Below are 19,253 nucleotides of genomic sequence, written 5' to 3'. Positions count from 1 at the left end.
ATAATGTAGAGTCGGGGGAGAATGTAACGCGGTCATGTGCCTATGCTCCCGGGACAGGCCCATGCATTGCCCCGACAGATCTGAATACGCGTACCGCGGCTTGTGAAGCAGCTTTAAAGAGGCTGTTTGGCTGAGAAGTTCACTTTAGCAGATTCGCCCGAAGTGTACCTTACAAAACTCACTCGCTGATCTTTAGTGTCCTAATCTACTATTTGGTTCATTGGTTACTCTACAGGTCATTGTATTTGAGTTTAGTGGTCATGTGCCATATAGATCTCTGATATGTGAAGCATTTCCTCAGGATAATGTGATCAATCGTCTACACGTATACGCACACTCCCAGTGATTTTGAAGAAATATATTCACGCTGATCAACGAGAGATGGCGTCGTGTTGTTCAGCTATATGATTGTGTGTCAGGATGGCTCAAGTGATGAGATCGCGAGTCGGGATAATACTAACCACAGTCTTGTTCATTCTACATTCCCTTTATTAAAGGCACCCCTAGAGATGAGTTAGTAACTCTATAAAGCCGTTGTTGTTGCTTATTGCTTTCTGTCTACTACAATCTTTCTTTATTTATTCACACTCACAAATCTTCTTACGAAAACCTTTTTCCCAAACCCGTTTTCTAAAACCGTTTTCCCTAAAACGGGGGTGGAGTTGCAAAAGGCACTCGGTGTGCCATCGGCAGTCCGTAATCGAGTTGGCTGGCTTGTTCGGTGAGCGGAACAAGTGCCGCACAATCGCTAAGAGAAGCTTCCGAAAGAGCGATTGTGACACTGAGCTCCTAAGCAACCCCGAAAGAAATCTATCGCCACCCCTGCCACCCTGTCATACACCATCTGACGAGTTCCCCAGTATCACGACCGTAAACATGCCACTGCAGCTGCGACGAGAACGGATACAGCAATGGAAAAAAGCTGTGTTCATATCACTAACTCCAGCCACCTGACTCTAGCCTTCTGTGGAGCGACTCCTCCTCCAATCTCCGCCATTGACTAAAACACCTCAGTGGCCTGAGCCGCCTTCGCACACACCGACTCTGACATCAAGATTCCTTTCTACTGCAACCTGAGCAGCCTCCATAACCTGCCTAGCCGCTCGTACCTCATCAGTTAACACAGAGATACGCCTACCAAACGAAGCACGAAAAACCCGCTTCACTACCTTCAAATTTCGCACAAAACTAACCATAGAAGACACATCCTCAGACCTTCTCTACACGGACCTGATAGTATCAAGAAAACCCTCTGCCTCCGCCCAATGAGAAAATAACGAAACGTAGTGGGCGATCTGCTCCTCGTCTCCCTTGTAGAAACCAGAAGAGGCTATGATAAAAAATCTCCCACTGACCAAATCTAACCTCTGAATACGGAAAAAACTACCTTCCCCGCCTCATTGACAAGCATCCATCCAAAAGGCGCAAAATATTATAAAATGTTATTCAATATTATTGTGAGAATATTAGTTGGAAAATAAATGCTTGGTGGAATATTGGTTTATATTGAATACATATCGAATGAATGCTTGAGAAATGGTTGAAAGAAGAAGATATTTGAAGACTTTTTTAAATTAGAGATTATTTTAAAATTTTGCATGAACAAAAAGTCAATGGGAGAAAAGTTTTTGGTTTTTGGTGTCATTTTATAAAATTTCCCGATTACCCTTGTCTAGCTGAAAAGCAACTCCGGTTTCAATTTTTGTTCATTAGTTATAGCCAAAAAAATGAAAAAAAAAAGAAAAAGAAAACTTGGGTTTTTCCTTAATCCGAGGCGATTTCGACAAATTTAAGATTTTACGGTCCAAACGGCACTCGACCCAATTCTCCGTTTATCTCCGTCATTCGCGGCGGTCGGAAAACAATGCTTCTTCACCCTACATTCACAATCATACTCTCCGCCTGCTGACTACTAACCATGGACGCCGTCGTCTCCTCCGCCGTCGAAGAAATTTGTTCACAGGGCCAAAACGGACTCGCTCTCCGCAATCTATGGTCCAGACTCGAACCGTCTCTCTCAGCTTCCGGCCTCGACCTCTCCAATGGCGTCAAGGCCGCCGTCTGGACCCAACTCCTTCGCGTCCCATCTCTGCAATTCGAAGCTAGCAAGGGGTTCCATGATGCCAAGGACCCATCTATTCAGTCCTTCGAAGACGCTGAAAGGCTGAATTTGAAGGTTGTGGCCAAAGAGCATCTGAGGGATAGCTTTGTAGGGCTTTACAATGTGCGATCAGCTGGTTCTAACATGTCCGCCCATCAGAGACGCGTCCTTGAGCGACTCGCAATTGCTAGGTACGCTACCATGTTGGCTTCATTCTGTCTTCTGCATTTGATGTGCATGGATATATATGCTTTTGTATGTTAGTGATTTATGTAATGAGATGCTTTTCTATTTACGTTTATGGAGCTTTTTTATGGATACCTATGTTTAAACGTTCATCATCATCCACATATGGTGCAATGCGTAGTTTTTGTCACCCATTAGAAATTTTAGCATGATAGGCCAAGTTGTGTAATTTTTCCAAGATATGTATTGGAATGATCTCTATATCAGTTATTTTGCCCAATGGGAGATGAGAACATTGTTGGGTATGAATATAATAGATTCCCAAAAGGAGAGTTTGCCATTGAGGGGCAGTCCAAGACATGAACTAGGCCAAGAGACCTTTATACAACCGCTAATAAAGGCAAAAACAATGCATTAAAGAGTTGCAATTTAGCGTAGATTGCCATGATTTGATGTTAAGACCCGAAGCTTGTTTAAAGACTTTGATGATGTAGAGCTGAAGTTTCTGAGCATGAAATCAAAGCGATCCTTTATCCTTATTGATGGAGGAGAAAACTATTGTGTTATCCACCAATTAAAGGTGGTTAAGGCTAATGGCTTCATTTCCAATGGAGAACCATTTAATTAAGTCCATCGATGCTCATTTGGAGAGAAGTCTGCTTAAGCATTTGGCAATAATGACAAAGAGGACGAAGGTGATCCCATGGAGAAAATAGATCACTTTGATGAATGCACGTCATAGCTCTGATGCCTCCAGTCCACACACATAAACCCAAATCCTTTAGCCTTGAGAATAACATGCTGTTCTTTTTCTTTTTATTCATCAATGAGCTTGAATGCTATTTGTCAATCATCTAAGATTTATCTATGGGCCATAAAGTCAAAGTCAAAGGGAGTCCTCATTTTTGTGGGCTTGGTTTTTGTATGCTTGTGTATTCTTTCATTTTTCTCAATGAAAGCCGTTCATTCTCATAAAAAAAGTCAAAGATGGTTTTGGGTAGAATTTTTTTTTTAATGAAAACCACTTTCATTGAGAAAAAAATGAAAGAACACACGGGCAAACAAAATAACAAGCCCACAAAAAAGGGAGCTCCCTTTACAAGAAGGGACTCCAACTATGCAAAATAATGCCTATAGAAACCTTTTGAGCCTTTCAAAGAAAACCTCAACAATAATTTTTTATGAACATGGGAGGAGACTAATTCTTTTGTAATCACTCACCTTTTGGACTTCTAATCTCCGTGTGGTTATGTCATCCTTGTAGGGATTTCTACCCATTTTGAACTAGAAATAAGACTTTTCATTAATAATCATAAATTTAAAATGAGTATAGAAGTACAAGACTATGGAAAATAGTCAAAGAAATAAGGAAACAAAAATGAAAAGGAAAACAAAAGAATAAGAATATAGAAAAGCGCTTTAATTAGAGCAATTATCATCGAGTGAATAGCCATGAAGAACTTAGAGATTGAAATACCAACAAGAAAATTTGATCTTTATGAGTACAAAACAATCTTCTCAATCAAGAAACTCATCTTTGAAGATTCTTTGGTTTCATTCAAAGCAAATTTCTGAAAGAATTACTTTGGAAGGATTAATACATAAAATATTTGCTTTTGTTGAAAGAGATGGACCACAAACGAGATGTCAAATATTATAGTAGGATCGGTAGATTATTACTCCTAGTAAATTGGGTTGAAAGTCTTGGTAGTCCTACACAGACATTGAGTCTGAGTGTCACATCAGATTACGAACCATTGTCTTGACCTTGGGTACTCAATAGTGGGGTTTGAGAACATGTGGCTTGAGCATCCTTCCTTGAAGGGAAACTTTTCTTCTTGGTGGGATGTCACGGTTCCAATTTTCAATCAGGCCTTTATAGCCAATGAGGCCATTGAGAGCCAATAAGAAGTAATGAGTGATTTTCAAATTTCATTTTTGAGAAGACTTATGATCATGTGGATTGGGACTTCCTGGATAAGGTTTTGGAGAAGAAAGGTTTGAGTATAATGGAGGTTGTGGATATGGAGTTGAGTTAGAAATATGATTTACTCTATTTTGCTTAATGAGAGTTTGAAGGGTAAAATTAAGGCTTCAAGGGTCTTAGACAGGGGGACGCTCTATTCTCCCTCCCCGTTTTTGCTTGTTGTAGATGTGTTAAGAAGGCTCGTCTGTAGGGGTGTTGAAGGTAATATTATTGAACCCTTTGTGGTTGGGAGGGGAGGAATGGCTTTGTCTCACCTTTAGTTTGCTGACAATACTATATAATACATATATATTTTTGTTTAGAAAGGGAGGATTCTTTCTTGACTCTTAACTATATGGTGGGGTTCTTTGAAGCTATGTTTGAGCAAAATTAACATATCTAAATGTTAGACTTTTGGGATCAAATGTGATCAGGAGAAGCTTAGGTATTGGGTGGATTTGATTGGTTGTGATATTGGTTCCTTTCCCTCTTCCTACCTTGGTCTTCCTCTTTTGGAGGTAACTTGGAATCTATCTCTTTTTTTGGTATACAACAGCTGAAAAGGTCAAGAAACTCTTGGAAAAAGAGCTTTTTCTCCAAAGTTGGTAGGCTTACTCGAGTGTGGTCAGCAAGATTGCTATTTATTATCTCTCCCATTTTTTGGGCTCCATGCTCAATTTACGTAAGCATCGAGAAGTTTATGCGGGATTTTCTCCAAGGGGTGGATGAAGCAAAATGTTTGCATTTGGTTAGATGGGAGGTCCCTCGAGAAGCCTATGAGCCAGGGGTGGGGTTGGAGACTGGAAATTTAAGGACTCGTAACAAATCCTTGTAGGCTAAATGGTTAAATGGCTAACACGTTGAATAAGCTTCTTTGGAAGTTGCCTTTGCTTGTTGGGCCTTTTGTTGTATTCTTTGTCAGAAGGCGTAGGAAGACTTGGGCTATATTCTTTGGCGTTGTGACTTTGCGAGTGGTGTATGGGATTCCTTTTTCCAGATGTTTGATATGATGGGTGTTCGTCATAGAGATGCCAGTGCTATGATCGAAGAGTTCCTCCTCAATCTGCCTTTTAGGGAAAAAGGGTGGTTTCTTTGGCTTGCTGGAGTATGTGTGGTTTGATGGGTTTTGTGGGGTGAGTGGAACAATAGGGTGTTTAGGGGACTGGAGAGGGATTCTAGGGAGCTATAGTCCCTTGTTTGTTTTCATGTTTCCCATTGGGCTTCGATTTCGAAGACATTTTGTAATTATTCTGTAGGTATGATTTCACATAGTTGGAGTCCCTTCTTGTAAAGGAAGTCCCCTATTTTTTGTGGGCTTGGTTTTTTGTATGCTCATGTATTTTTTCATTTTTTCTCGATGAAAATTGTTATTTTCATTAAAAAAAAATGGTTATGGTGTTTTCTCCTTGAGCTTGAATCCTTATGGCATTAGATTATTGTTAGCAAGTATCACCCTCATCCCTTTGAATGGTCGTTGGGTGGGATTAAAGGCACTTTTTGGAACTTTTTGAAGGTTATTTCTATTGAGCTCCTTTGCTTTTTCCATTTTTTGTTGTGTGTTGGGGGAAAGTAAGGGAACATATTTTTTAAAAGATCAATGGGTGGGAGATAGACCTCTTTGCTCTACGTTTCCTCATTTATATCATTATTCTCCCCTTAAAAATTGTTTGGTTTATGATTTTTTGGTTTTGTAGAGGAGCTTAGTTTCTACGCTCCTTTTTCGTTAGGTTTTCGTTGTTCATTGACCAATAGGGATACGATGGAGGTTGTCTCTCTTCTATCTCTGGTAGGAGTGTTTGATTTAGACTTGAAGCAATGTTCTTGTTTGGAGTCTTGATCTTTTAGAAGGATTCTGTTGTAAGTTATTTTTTCAACATTTGTTGGATCCCTTTATCGTTTGGGAGTTTGTATTTGATATTTTGTGGAGGATTAAGATTTCGAAGAAAGTGAAGTCTTACACCTGGCAAGTTTTACTTTGTTGTATGAGCACTATGGATAGACTTTTAAGAAAGATGGCCTTGTTAGTAGGTCCATTATGTTGTATTCTTTGTTGGAAGGTTGAAGAATACTTGGATCACTTGCTTTGAAGTTGTGAGTTCGCGAGGTTTGTGTGGAACCGCTTCTTCCAGGAGTTTAGATTTACGCTGGCTTACTAGAGGGATGTCAGTAGTTCGATCGAGGAGTTCTTCTTCCATTTGCCTTTAAGAGAGAGAAAGGCCTTTTCTTGTGGTTTGCTGAGGTGTGTACTCTGTTATGAGAGCGAAAATTTTTAGAGTTGTCAAGAGGCACTTCGATTTCAAAGACTTTTTGAGTTATTCCTTAGGTTGTGTTTTTCTTAGTTGGTCCCCTTTAGTAGGATTTTTGTGGGCTTGGTTTTTTGTATGCCCTTGTATTCTTTCATTTTATCTCAATGAAAGCCGTTGTTTCATTAAAAAAAGTAGATGTTGAATGTTTGAGCATGAATCTATACGAACGCTGGCAACGAGACCACTAGTTAGAGACAAAAAGCTAAAGTGAAATGTGCCAAAGATAGGGATTACAACATTGTGTTTATCCATAGAGTGGCAAATGGGTGCAAAAGTAAAAATTTCATTGGGGCTTTGGAAAAAAGGAGAAGGTGCTCAAGGGAGACATTGAGATTAAGGGGGAAATTATTTCCTTTTTCTCGAACCTCAGTGTTTTGGTTGTTGGGCCCAAGGCCTCTATGGAAGGCACTGATTGGATTTCGATATCTTAAAGGGAGAAAGACACCTTGGATTCCCCCTTCTGCTTAGAGGAGGTTAGGAAGGTGGTTTTGAGTCAATAGGAACAAGGCCTATAGTTCTAATGGGTTCTCTATGGCCTTCTTGCAAGATAATTGGGAACGAATAAAAGATGACCTAAGGGATGTCAGTATTTTGATCGGGGAGTTCCTCTTCCATTTGCCTTTGGGAGAGAGAGGCTTTTTCTTGTGGTTTGCTGAGGTGTGTGCTCTGTTATGAGACCGGAAATTTTTAGAGTTGTCAAGAGGGACCTCGATTCCGAAGACTTTTTGAGTTATTCTTTAGGTTGCATTTTTCTTAGTTGGTCCCCTTTAGTGGCATTTTTGTGGCTTTGGTTTTTTGTATGCTCTTGTATTCATTCATTTTATCTCAATGAAAGTTGTTGTTTCATTAACAAAAGGTAGATGTTGAACGTTTGAGCGTGAACATATACGAATGCAGGCAATGAGACCACCGGTTAGAGACAAAAAGCTAAAGTGAAATGTGCCAAAGAGGGGGGATTACAACATCATGTTTATCCATAGAGTGGCAAATGGGTGAAAAAGTAAAAATTTCATTGGGTCTTTGGAAAATAACAAGAGGAGGTCCTCAAAGGAGATATTGAGATTGAGGGGAAATTATTTCCTTTTTCTCAAACCTCTATGTTTTGGTTGTTGGGCCCAAGGCCTTTGTGGAAGGAACCGATTGGATTTTGATATCTTTAAAGGGAGAAAGACACCTTTGATTCCCTCTTCTGCTTAGAGGAGATTAGGAAAGTGGTTTCGAGTAAATAGGAACAAGGCCTATAGTTCTAATGGGTTCTCTATGGGCTTCTTTCAAGATAATTGGGAAGGAATAAAAGATGACCTTGAGCGGGACTTTATTGAGTTGTATGAAAGAGGGATCTTGAATAGCACCCTGAATGAGACCTATGTTCGCCTCATAGCCAAAAGGGAAAGGCTAAATAAGTTTTTGTTTTGTTTTGTTCAAGAAAACAAAAGTTTCCATTGATATAATAAAAAGAGTCCAATGCTCAAATTACAAAGATACTTAATAATTTAAACAAACTATAAGACGAGACAAGACAAGGGGATCGACAGGTGTACCCGGACATCTCAACTAGGTTGACACATCCTTAGCGCCCTCATCACATTCCAGGCGAATAAGGTTGAAGACTTCATGCCCACTAGTCTCATTACAAGTTTGTGCAAAGCATTTCTAAGGTCTTAAGTAATAGACTAAAAAAAAGTTCACCCCTTGACCATATCAAAGGCCGAGGGGCAATTTTTACGAGGAGTTGACCAAGTTCTCATTGTTAATGAGGCTATTGAGGATTAACGAGAAGGGTTTATCTTGAAGATTGATTTTTAGAAGGCCTATAACCATGTGGATTGGAACTTCCTTGACAATGTCCTTTGATTGAAAAGGCTTTGGATATAAGTTGAGGTCGTGGATATGGAATTGTACTAGATCAATAAAGTACTCTATTCTTCTTAATGGAAGACCAAAGAGAGGATCCATGCCATAAGAGGTCTCAGACAAGGGATCCTCTATCCCCCTTTCCCTTCCTGCTTGCAATAGATACCCTCAGTAGGATCATATGTAGAGGAGTTGACAGCAACATCATTGAGGACTTGAGGTGGGCAAGGACAAGATGCCTCTATCTGATCTCTAATTCATCGACGATAATATCTTCTTATGTTCAGGCAAGGAAGAGTCATTTCTCATCCTGAACCACATCTTAGCATTCTTTGCAACCATGTTGGAGATTAGGATCAAAGGAGGTAAATGCCAAATTTTGGGTCAGAATTGTGATCTAGGAAAATTGGAGAGCTGGATGGCTCCTGTGGGTTGTGAGGTTGATTCTTTAGTTTTTTGTGCAGATGACCCAATTCTGATGTGCTAATGCAGAATGATCTGGATCTTGAAAACAAGAAAGACTAATCTTATGCTTATGTCACATAACATTGAATAGCGTGGAACTACACCTTAGAGTCATGGGCACTCACCCATCACGAATTATTGGGATCACTAATGCAATTTCAAAGTCCACCACAAATTTGTATGTAATCTCCCTTGTGCCCATTCGCAATTGCAGGTGCTCAACCATCACAAAATCATAATGGAGTCCGATCACGATTAAGACGAATCATGATTTCTGAAAATCCTTACATAGAGCCCTCTGTTATAATTTTGCAATGAGAGAGAACTTGCGACTGTTGGTTTAAATTTTCATTGGGAGCTATGACTTAAATTTAATAGAAACCCGAATGCCTTTTTTTTTTTTTTTTGTATTTACGGCCATGGAGGATGCGTTCTTCTTCCTTTTCATTGTGGATTCTCCTGTCCTCTTCACCTAATATCTTCTGTCAAGTTCTCTCTGACAACCATGTTTATTTTGATTTCGCAATCGTTTTGATTCCCTTTTCCTATTATCCAATCATATTTTTTTACCTTCGTTAGTTGTGGTGAGATCCTTTGTTTCATGAATAATGTATGTTTTGAGTTCTTATTATGCATGTTTGAATGTTGTGCGAAATCATGTACAAAAATGGTTATGGCTAGGTTATTTATATGGAATACGGTAGGGTTGACTAGTCATGGTCATTTTTTTATGATGAACCTTAAGTGTTGCATTGGAGAAGACCCTATCCTCATGATTGTTTCGGATTGACCCCAATCACCTTAGTATATCAAACGTGGTAAAGCAAATCTTTCCAAATATACTTCATGCTTTTTGCTCTTACCACATAACGAACAATCTCATAACACACTTACCTGGAGATAACTGATGTATTCTACAAGGCAGCTAGAGCATAGTGGAAACCAAATTCATTATATAATAGGAAAACCTACAACTTTTTGAGGTGGTGCTGCCAGTGTCACACGTTAACTGATATGTATTTTAAATACTTAGTTTATTTTTAATTCTCTTCCACAACTTTTGATCATAACAAAGATTCTTTGGCAGACTACTTGGTGAAAATTCTCCTCAATCTTTTAGGCTACACCAGATACTAATGATTAATACTCTAATCTGATTGACATTTAATAGTTATTTAAATTAATAAGTAATAACTGTTATTTTGTACTTGCATTAGCTAGGCAAAATAATATTAATTAACAACTTGCAGAAAAAATGGAGTGACACAGAACCAACTTGCTAAAGAATTTGGAGTTGAAGGAAGAAACTTCTTTTATGTAGTGAAGAGCCTTGAGTCTCAAGGGTTAATTGCAAGGCAATCTGCAGTGGTCCGAACTAAAGAAGCTTTAAGTACTGGGGAGTTGAGAAATAGTCCAATTGTGAGTACCAATTTGATGTACTTACATCGATATGCAAAGCATTTGGGCTGTCAACAGAAATTGGAGATTACGGTGGAAGAAAATAATATCGAGCAACTTGGAGATCCAGAGGAAAGTGCTGCTGTAGAAGAGGGCTTGCCAGGAAAATACATCAAAGAAGACGTGCTTGTGAAGGATTATTTACCAAAAATGAAAGATATCTGTGATAAACTTGAAGCAGCCAATGGAAAGGTGCATTTTCTTAATCTTTTGCAGATATCTCAATGACTTTGGTACAGTGAACGCATTTTATGATAGATATCCTAGTTACTCATAAGTCATATGACTCATATCTGATTATCCTAATTGCATCATCACTTTTTTGAAGGTTCTTGTTGTTTCTGATATTAAGAAGGATCTTGGTTACACTGGATCTTCTTCAGGGCATCGAGCTTGGAGAGAGGTTGAATTTAGTTGCACTTTTCTGCCTTAATGCTTTGATCTACCAGTTTTGCCGAGGTTCCAACTTCTTTGTTTTTTGTATGCACAAAATATGCTGCCAGGTCTGTAACAGATTGGAAAGGGCTCGCATTATTAAGGTGTTTGAGGCTAAAGTGAACAATAAGGTAACTTTGGTTTTCTTCAACACATCTTTCTAACATTACAACATCTTCCATTTTATTCTTTGAACATAATTTTTATTTATTTTTTTTACATTTTTTCTTCAACTATCTATGAAATAACGTGTCACTTTTCCAAGGATTTTATTCATGTTTATCTAATTCCCCCAGTCAACTTTTAAACATTATAGACTTTCTTCTTTGATTTCTAATTGGAGATTTCTTTTGTAATTCACCAAGTTCTCCTTTGTAATTCATGTTTTGGTTTAGGGAGCCCATCAAGCTCATGTTATATCATTCATCAATCAAATTTATTTCTCTTCTAAACAAGATCCTCCCAGTCAACTTTTGTACCTTTTCACATGTGTGTGTATATATAATTAAAAAGTTGCATAGAAAATTACAATTAAACCTCCATTAGAAGTATACCCAATTATGGAGAAAGAATAAAGCATGAAGTAACCAAACAAAACCAACAAAAATTCTTTCCTAGAAAGGTACCCAGTGAGGGGAAATTGCTCCTCCCCTATTTTCGAAGACCATTTGAGTTGATCAAGATCCAGAAAGGGTTAAGTTATTTCTTTGGGGGCTTTCCCTTGGATGAGCAACACCCAAGATATGCAGCGTTGGATGCCTTATTTGTCTACTTCATTTCTTTGCATGCAAGGCGGAGTCTCAGTTCTCCTAAAGCTAGTTGTCGATTGTACTGGTCTCATTCTTTGCATTAATGAAATCCTTCCCCTGGTTCACCCTTGGTCGTGGGATATTTCGAAGCAATTATTTAAAAAAAAAAAATCCAACAACAGCGTTTGGATGTTGTTTTATTTCGAGAGTTGAAGGAGGAAGTTGCCTTGTGTTCTTTCATTTTTTCCTCAATGAAAGTGATTAATTTCATTAAAAAAAGGAGGAAGTGGCTGTTGTCTTATTAATTCTTTATGATTTCCTAAAATTTTGGCTAAGCCTTTGATTTTTTTTTTTTTGAAAAAGAAACAAACCTCTTCTTCATTAAGATAATGGAAGATGTTACAATATAGATGAGAGGAAACAAAAACAAAAGAGACGGATCAACAAGTGCACTCGGACATCTCAACTAGGTTGACACCTCCTTAGCACTCTCATCATATCCGGAATAAAAAGTAAAGAAGTAAAGATAACATCTGAACAAAATACCTAATTAAAACCGTGCCTAGTACAAAGGCCTTACACAAGTGTAAAAATCTGAAAAATACAATCAACAAAAGAGCTAGAAACAATCAAGGGTTTTAGGTAAGGGGAAAAATGAAGGCGTTCCAATTGAGGCTGATGTCTTGAATGGAGAAATCTTCAAATTCTTTGGAAAGAGAGTACCAAGAAGAGGCATTGTTGATCCACTGGAAAATCAGGAGGTAGGTTATCCTAGTGAGTTGTGAGTAAGATGTCAGTCTTGGATGTTCTCAGTGGGGGATTCTTCCTGGAGATTCAAATATTTTAGCAAATGAAGAATTGTGGTTCGTTTTTCCTTGAGGCCTGGTTGGTGGTTGAAAAGTTTGCTTTTTATGGGCTTTGGCCGTTTTTGGTGTTTTTGCTTGAATCTTGAAGATTTCTTTGTCTTGAATGCTTCATCCGCAGTCGAAGCTATTTTTGAAAATGGATATGAGCATCTTTATTATAAATATATAAAAAGAGACTAATGCTCAAAGTACAAGAGAGTTATACAAAGAGCATGAAGAGGAACCAAAGGGGAACAACATGTGCCTACTAAATAAGAAAAAGATCAGGAAGCGCACCCGGGCATCTCAACTAGGTTGTCACCCCCTTAGCGCCTTCATCATGTCCTTACAAAAGTACAACTTCAATTAAAAAGCGGGAGAAGGAAATAACAAAAAGCCGGAGAAGAAGACTAAAAATCTTAACAAGCAGGAAAAATAAAAGCCTGCCAATTCAAAAATATGTCTTGTATTGAAAAGCCTTCAAAATCACTGTTCAAGGAGCACCAAGCTGAAGCATTCCTTTTAGCTGAATCAAAACGAGCCTCCCAACACGTTTCGACCTCATGGAAAATTCTTTGATTCCTTTCAAATCAAAGATCTGTTAGAATGGCCTTAACCATATTGATCCAAAGTAACCGTGGCTTCTTCGAGAAGGAGGGACCCAAAAGAAGATGAATTATATTGCCTCTGAAGCAATCTCCAAAAACCCCAACGAAGTTGAACGAGTGAAAAAAGGACCACCAGCACTTTTCTGCATAGGGACACTTGAAGAAAAGGTGCTGTAAGTCTTCACCTACCTTTTTACATAGAGGGAAAGCGGAAGGTAATAAGGTAGCCGAGTGTAGCTCTTTTTGCAATACCGTGGAGCAGTTTAGAAGACCAAAGAGCATAATCCAAATCTGAATGTTAACTCTCCTTGGGCTCTTAGATTTCCAAAGAGCTTTAAAAAGGAAGATGTCCATTGGGTGCTTCGAGGATAGGTGAGCTGTGAAGGACTTAACAGTGAAGGAGCCTGAAGCTTCCAAAGACCAAAAGCGGCTGTCCGGGTTTGTTGAAACTGATTTTTCTGAGATGGCAAGCATCAAGGCTTGAAAGTGTGTGCTCTCCTCATTTTTTAGCATACGACAAAAATAATGACCATGAGCTTAAGGAGTGGTCCCAGTGATTAGCTATGGAGCCCCTTGGCAGTAAGGTAATCCTAAACAACAAAGGAAAGAGTGTGGACAGCGGAGAAGAAAATAACCAAGGGTCTATCCAAAAACTGACTCGAGCTCCGTCTCCAACTATAAAAGGGGCTAAACCTTCCACTTTGGACCAGCTTTTAGAGATATTTATCCATGGACTTCGCAAACTATTCCTATATTTTCCGGATGAGTGCCAATCAAAAGGACCTTTGCCGTGTATGCTGGCAATAACCTGCCGCCAGAAAGAATTCTCCTCCTTCATGTAGCGCCAGCCCCATTTAGCAAGCAAGGCCGAATTTTTAACTTTGAGCCCTCCCAAACTGAGGCCTCCATTTAAAGGAGACCGAGAAGCAATGTTCCATTTAACCAGGTGGTTGATTTTGCTTCCTTTATGACCTTCCCAAAAGAAATTGCGGATTAGTCTTTCTAAGGCTGAAACCACTGAGTCCGGCATTGAAAAAATAGACATGTAGTACGTTGGGAGGTTGGAAAGAACTGAGGAACAGAGTGTTGCCCTGCCACCTCTTGAGAGGTTGAACCGTTTCCATTTGTCTAGTTTCCGGTGAACCTTTTCTAACACAGGCTGCCTGAAGGAGGATTGCTTTGGATAGCCTCCAAGTGGCAAACCAAGGTAGGTGAGAGGAAGAGATCCAATCTTACAGTTGAGAAGGCCAGCCATATGAGACAAATCCCTTTCTTCTATGTTAACACCACTGAGAGCTGATTTTTCCCAATTTACCTTCTGACCCGAGCACCATTCAAAGAGACTGATTGCTTCTTTTAGTTTTAAAAGCATTTTGTTATCATATTTGCAGAAAATGAGGGTGTCATCAGCAAATTGAAGCAGTGGAACATGAATCTTCTCCTTTCCAACCACAAAGCCCTCATAGAGACCATTAACATACAGCTTATCGATGATGGATCCTAACACTTCACTTATTAAGATGAAAAGGAAAGGGGACAAGGGATCGCCTTGTCTAATGCCTCTGGAAGCAAGAATGCGGCCTCGGGGCCTTCCATTGATGATGATAGAATATTTTGGGTCTTGAATGCAGCCCAAGATCCAAGAAATCCATCGGGAGTCAAAATTTTTTGCAATTAAGATCTTTTCTAAGAAGGACCAATCCACCCGGTCGAATGCTTTTTCCAAATCGAGTTTAAGGATCCAACCCTTTAGCTTTTTTGCTCGATACTCCACTTCGTTAGCAATCAAGAAAGCATCAAGAATTTGTCTTCCTTCGATAAAAGCATTATGGGATGGACCAATGATGTAATTCATCACTTTCTTTATTCTTTCAGCAAGTACTTTTGCCACTACTTTGTAAGTTAGAGTGGTAAGGCTGATTGGCCTAAAATCCTTGATGGAAACTGCATCTTCTTTCTTTTGGATGAAGCAGATGAAATTTTCTCTCACACAAGCATTCAATCTGCTACTAATATGAAAGTCTTCAAATAACTTGATGAACATATCCTTAACCAATGTCACCTCAAAAGAAACTCCGTTGTAAAACCATATAGCCCAGGAGCTTTATTTTTCCCCAGAGATTTAAGAGCCATTACAATTTCAGCTTCCGTAAACTTTGCAATGAGTGAAGCATTCTGATGGTGTGTAACTCGGGGCCAATTTAGGGAGGTTGGTAAGTACCTGATTCTTGAGGATTTTGTGTAGAAGGTGTCATAGAAACTTAGAATAATACCTTCCACTTCTTTAGAGGAGTTTGTAGGCACCCCTTGATCATTGAGAAGCTCATTAATCTGGTTCTTCCTTTTCCTTGCTGCCAAGAACCGATGAAAAAAGCTAGAGTTTTCTTCTTCCAATTTAATCCAATTCAACTTGCATTTCTGAATTAGATCCCTTTCTTTCAGCCTATAAATGCATATCAATTATGTTTTTAGAGTGGAAATGCGGCCTGCCACCTCAGAATCCCAACCTAATGATTCAATCTGGACTTCTTTTTCGGCTATTTCTTTCAACAAAGCCAATTCCTTTTGGGTTTGAGATTTTTGGTAGTCTCCTGACCAGACTTTTAGTGCTTCTTTGACCAGTCTTAAGTTTGCATTGATGACATAACCTGGCCACCCTTTATGTTGCTGTTCTTCCAAGAATTTTCAATGGAGATGACACACTCTTTGTTGGACAGCTAGCTGTTACAAAATCTGAAAGGAGAGGGGCTCCAACTAATTGTGCTTGCACTTAGGAACAATGGAAAACGGTCAGAAAGTAGACGTACCTAGCGGCTCACCCTTGAATTGGTGAAAATTTCGTCCCATTCTTTATTGATAAAAAATCTGTCCAGCAGAGATCTAGAAGTAGAGTTTTTTCCCCTGGACCATGTAAACTTTCCATTTGATAAGGGGATTTCTAGTAGGCTGGTTGAATCAATAAACTTGTTAAAAAGCTTCATTCCTTTGGTGTGTCTTCTAATAGGTGATCGTTCATGACTCCATCGAGTTATATTAAAGTCCCCTCCTAAGCACCACGCTTCAGGGCAATAGCCTGAAAGGGTAGTAAGTTCAGGCCAAATATATCTTCTCTCCTTGTAATCGACTGGTCCATAAACATTTGTGACCCAATAGATTTTCTTGCAAAGAGTACAGCATTTGACCGACAGGGAGTAGCCCCCTTTAAGAGATTCTATTGCTTCTAGTTTGCTTCTATCCCACATTGTTAAAAGGCCACTTGCCAAAAGATTCCACCGACTCCTAACCAATTTCCTTAGAACTCCAAATAGATTTGATGAAGGCAACATCGAAATCCTCCTTCTTTGATTCCTGTATTAGTACTAAGTCCGGATTCAGACTTTTGAGTAGTCTTTTGAGTACAATTCTTTTATTTATGTCTTTGAGGCCCTTTGTATTCCAAGAGAGTATCTTCATTGATGGATAGTTGGGAGAAGGCTGTCAGGAGAGGGGAAATTCAGGCCAAAATGAAACCACAATCTTTAACAATGGATGTTAAGTGGTCTGGGATTTCCGGTGTCTGCAGTGGCAGAAGGCAAGAAGGATAATGCTCCAATGGAGTTTCCTTATCTTCGAAGGAGAAGAGAGCCTACAGGTCCAGACCGAGGGCAGAGTCATGTTTACTTTGAACCTGAACAGAGGCTGGACTTAGGACTTCCAATTCTACACTGCTTGCACTGAAGGGTGATTCCAACTCCAATATTTCTAACTTTTTTGAATTATGTGGGGAGCAAGGTAATCCCCTTGTAAAGGTGTTACTCGAATCCGGGATGGTGAAGTTGGTGTACTTGAACTGCTTGGGTGGTGGAAGGGGGAAAGCTTTGCTTGAAGGAGGAGAGGGAAGTTGGATTTTCGTGCAATTAACATCTAGCAAGTCCGGATTGTTGTCAGTCAATGTTGAAAGGGCAAAGCCCGGAACCGCCAGGGGCTGCTCAACTGGAGTGGGGGTACTTACTTCCTTTGTGGTATTATCATTAAATCCTATCCATTTGTTGTTGAAGGAGGTTCTTTTTCTGATAAAGAATTTAGGAAAATGATCTCGAGCAATTAATTGATTTTGGCGAGAAGATGAGCAAGCAGGGGGCTTCCTTGAGTGACAGCTTGGATTTTCTTTTGCTAAATTAAAACAGAGGGCTTCCTGTGGGACCTTTTGATGACAGCTGTCCTGCCCTATCTCCTGAGACTCTTCGGTTTCTCCTGAGTTATTGGAGAGCAGCAAATCAATACCACCCCGCTCATTACCCTATGCCTCTTCGAGTGCTCCTTGTGTAATAACTTCTTTTTGGTAAGTCGAAAGGGCGGCTAAAGGGCTGATACATAACCGTGACCTTTCCCCTTCTTCTTTTTTTTTTCGAGAATATTGGAGGAGCCTTTAATAATTTCTAGATCGGCTGAGGACTTCTCTTTCTTCAATATATGCGACTCCTCGCTTTCCTCTGGGCCGTTTCTGCTCACTTTGCATAAGACTTTTGATGCCATTTCCCCTTCTTCTACTTTGTTTGACCGGAGGGTCTTCTCCGGTTGGTCTGCCGGTTGAAAAACATTTTCTAATGGGACTTTTAGATCCCTCGAGTAAATTGGAATTGACTGAGGGGAAGTAAAAAAGGACCATTTTGGATGTATAGCAAATGTATCGACACCTTCATCCTTCAAAACTTGATTTAAACGAAATAAATCTAAAGAATTTGAAAAATCTTCAATGGATAGTTCTCTAAAATTGGTATCAGGAAGCTCTAAACATTGAATATCACCAAAATTCAAAAAAACACTGCCAAGACTTTCGTGCTTAACTTTAATAGTCGCCTGTACGTAACCACACAAATTCCTTTCAACTTTGATTTTGGCTTCCTGACAGTTAGTGAGATTGAGAGTCTCTGCTGCTATACTTTCCAAACCGCCAAAGTAAGCTCTGATGGCTGCAAAAGTATTTTTTTTTTGTTTTTTTGAACAAGAAACAAACCACTTCATTAAGATAATGAAAGCTGATACAAGTGAAAGAAAGGAAACAAATGCTAAAGCAAAACACTAAAACATAACATAATAAGGATCAACAAGTGCACCAGGACATCTCAACTAGGTTGACACCTCCATAGCACTCTCATCATCTCCTAACTCTTAAAGCAACGAGGCTTAAACTTACAACTAAGCTGAAAGAAATCATGCCTGATACAAAGGCTTACCTCAGATGCGGAACTGAAAGATAAACTTAAAGCCAAAAACTAAGCTATTACAAAATCATGAAAGCGGGAAAGTGAAGGCATTCCAATTGAGATTGATGTCTTGAATGGAGAAATCTTTAAATTCTTTTGCAAGGGAGCACCAAGAAGAGGCGTTGAGATGAGCGATATCAAATTTGAGGGGGCTAAGAGATACTTTATCATGAAACACTCTTTGATTCCTTTCAAACCATAATTCTGATAACAAAGCTTTTATTGTGTTGACCTAAAGTAATCTTGGCTTCTTCTTCAGTTTTGGACTGATCTGGAGTTGAAGCACATTATCCTTAAAATTAAGTGTTTCTGCTCCAAAAGTCGAGGGGGAGATTTTTGATGGATATCCACCCCCCGAATCCTTTCATGACTGCTGGTCTACCATGCTTTTTCGAGTTCCATTTCTCAAATAATAAGTGAAAAGAATCAAATTGTTGCCACTTACCATGAAAATCGATCAAATTTGCTAAGTCCCCTTGTTCAACTCTGATTAGTACTGTGTCTGCATAAAGGGGATTTAAAGAGACGTTAGAATTGAAAGACCCTCTCAAGACTTATGCTATTTCCTTCCATTCATTGTGAACGAATAACCTTGACACTAGCCATAAGTTATGGAAGTCTTCTTGGAGGACATCGTAATCCTTTTGTACCCAGAACTCTGTTTCTCTTGCTTGGAGCAGAGGGCTGAGGTTGTGATCTCAAAGATTTTTGTACCGAAGGCTCTGGTAATGAAACGTTGGAGAACNAATGAAACGTTGGAGAACTTTTTGCCCTTCACCACTTCTGAGAAACTTCTTGCTATGGTTCCTTGCTTACTGATCGAATACCTACCGGTTGTTAGGGAATCTGATCTCAAAGATTTTTGTACCGAAGGCTCTGGTAATGAAACGTTGGAGAACTTTTTGCCCTTCACCACTTCTGAGAAATTTCTTGCTATGGGTCCTTGCTTATTGATTGAAAGCTTACCGGTTGTTAGGGGATCTAAAATAGATGAACTCACCATTTCCTTGAAATCCTGCCAGCCTGTCTCACCA

At 39.4% G+C, this 19,253-nt stretch overlaps 1 protein-coding gene across 13 annotated transcripts in view; it reads left to right on the top strand.

Annotated features, from left to right (window-relative positions):
* The first annotated feature begins 1,727 nt into the window (after positions 1–1,727).
* The window catches only part of LOC120090216, a 59,796-nt gene continuing 42,270 nt past the window's right edge, over positions 1,728–19,253 (top strand). For all 13 annotated transcript variants that reach the window (XR_005485472.1, XR_005485474.1, XR_005485455.1 and 10 more), the window contains exons 1-4: positions 1,728–2,292; positions 10,129–10,528; positions 10,665–10,739; positions 10,840–10,902. Coding sequence is in view for 5 of the 13 variants with exons in the window: in XM_039047809.1 (XP_038903737.1) it covers positions 1,919–2,292; positions 10,129–10,528; positions 10,665–10,739; positions 10,840–10,902 (912 nt within the window). In the remaining 8 variants the exon portion in view is untranslated. The remainder of the gene's footprint in view (positions 2,293–10,128; positions 10,529–10,664; positions 10,740–10,839; positions 10,903–19,253) is intronic.

Source organism: Benincasa hispida, chromosome 1, assembly GCF_009727055.1.
Source record: "Benincasa hispida cultivar B227 chromosome 1, ASM972705v1, whole genome shotgun sequence".
Taxonomy (NCBI): Eukaryota; Viridiplantae; Streptophyta; class Magnoliopsida; order Cucurbitales; family Cucurbitaceae; genus Benincasa; species Benincasa hispida.
The sequence above is the reverse complement of the archived record's forward strand: the minus strand, read 5'-3'. Positions and strand labels throughout refer to the sequence as shown.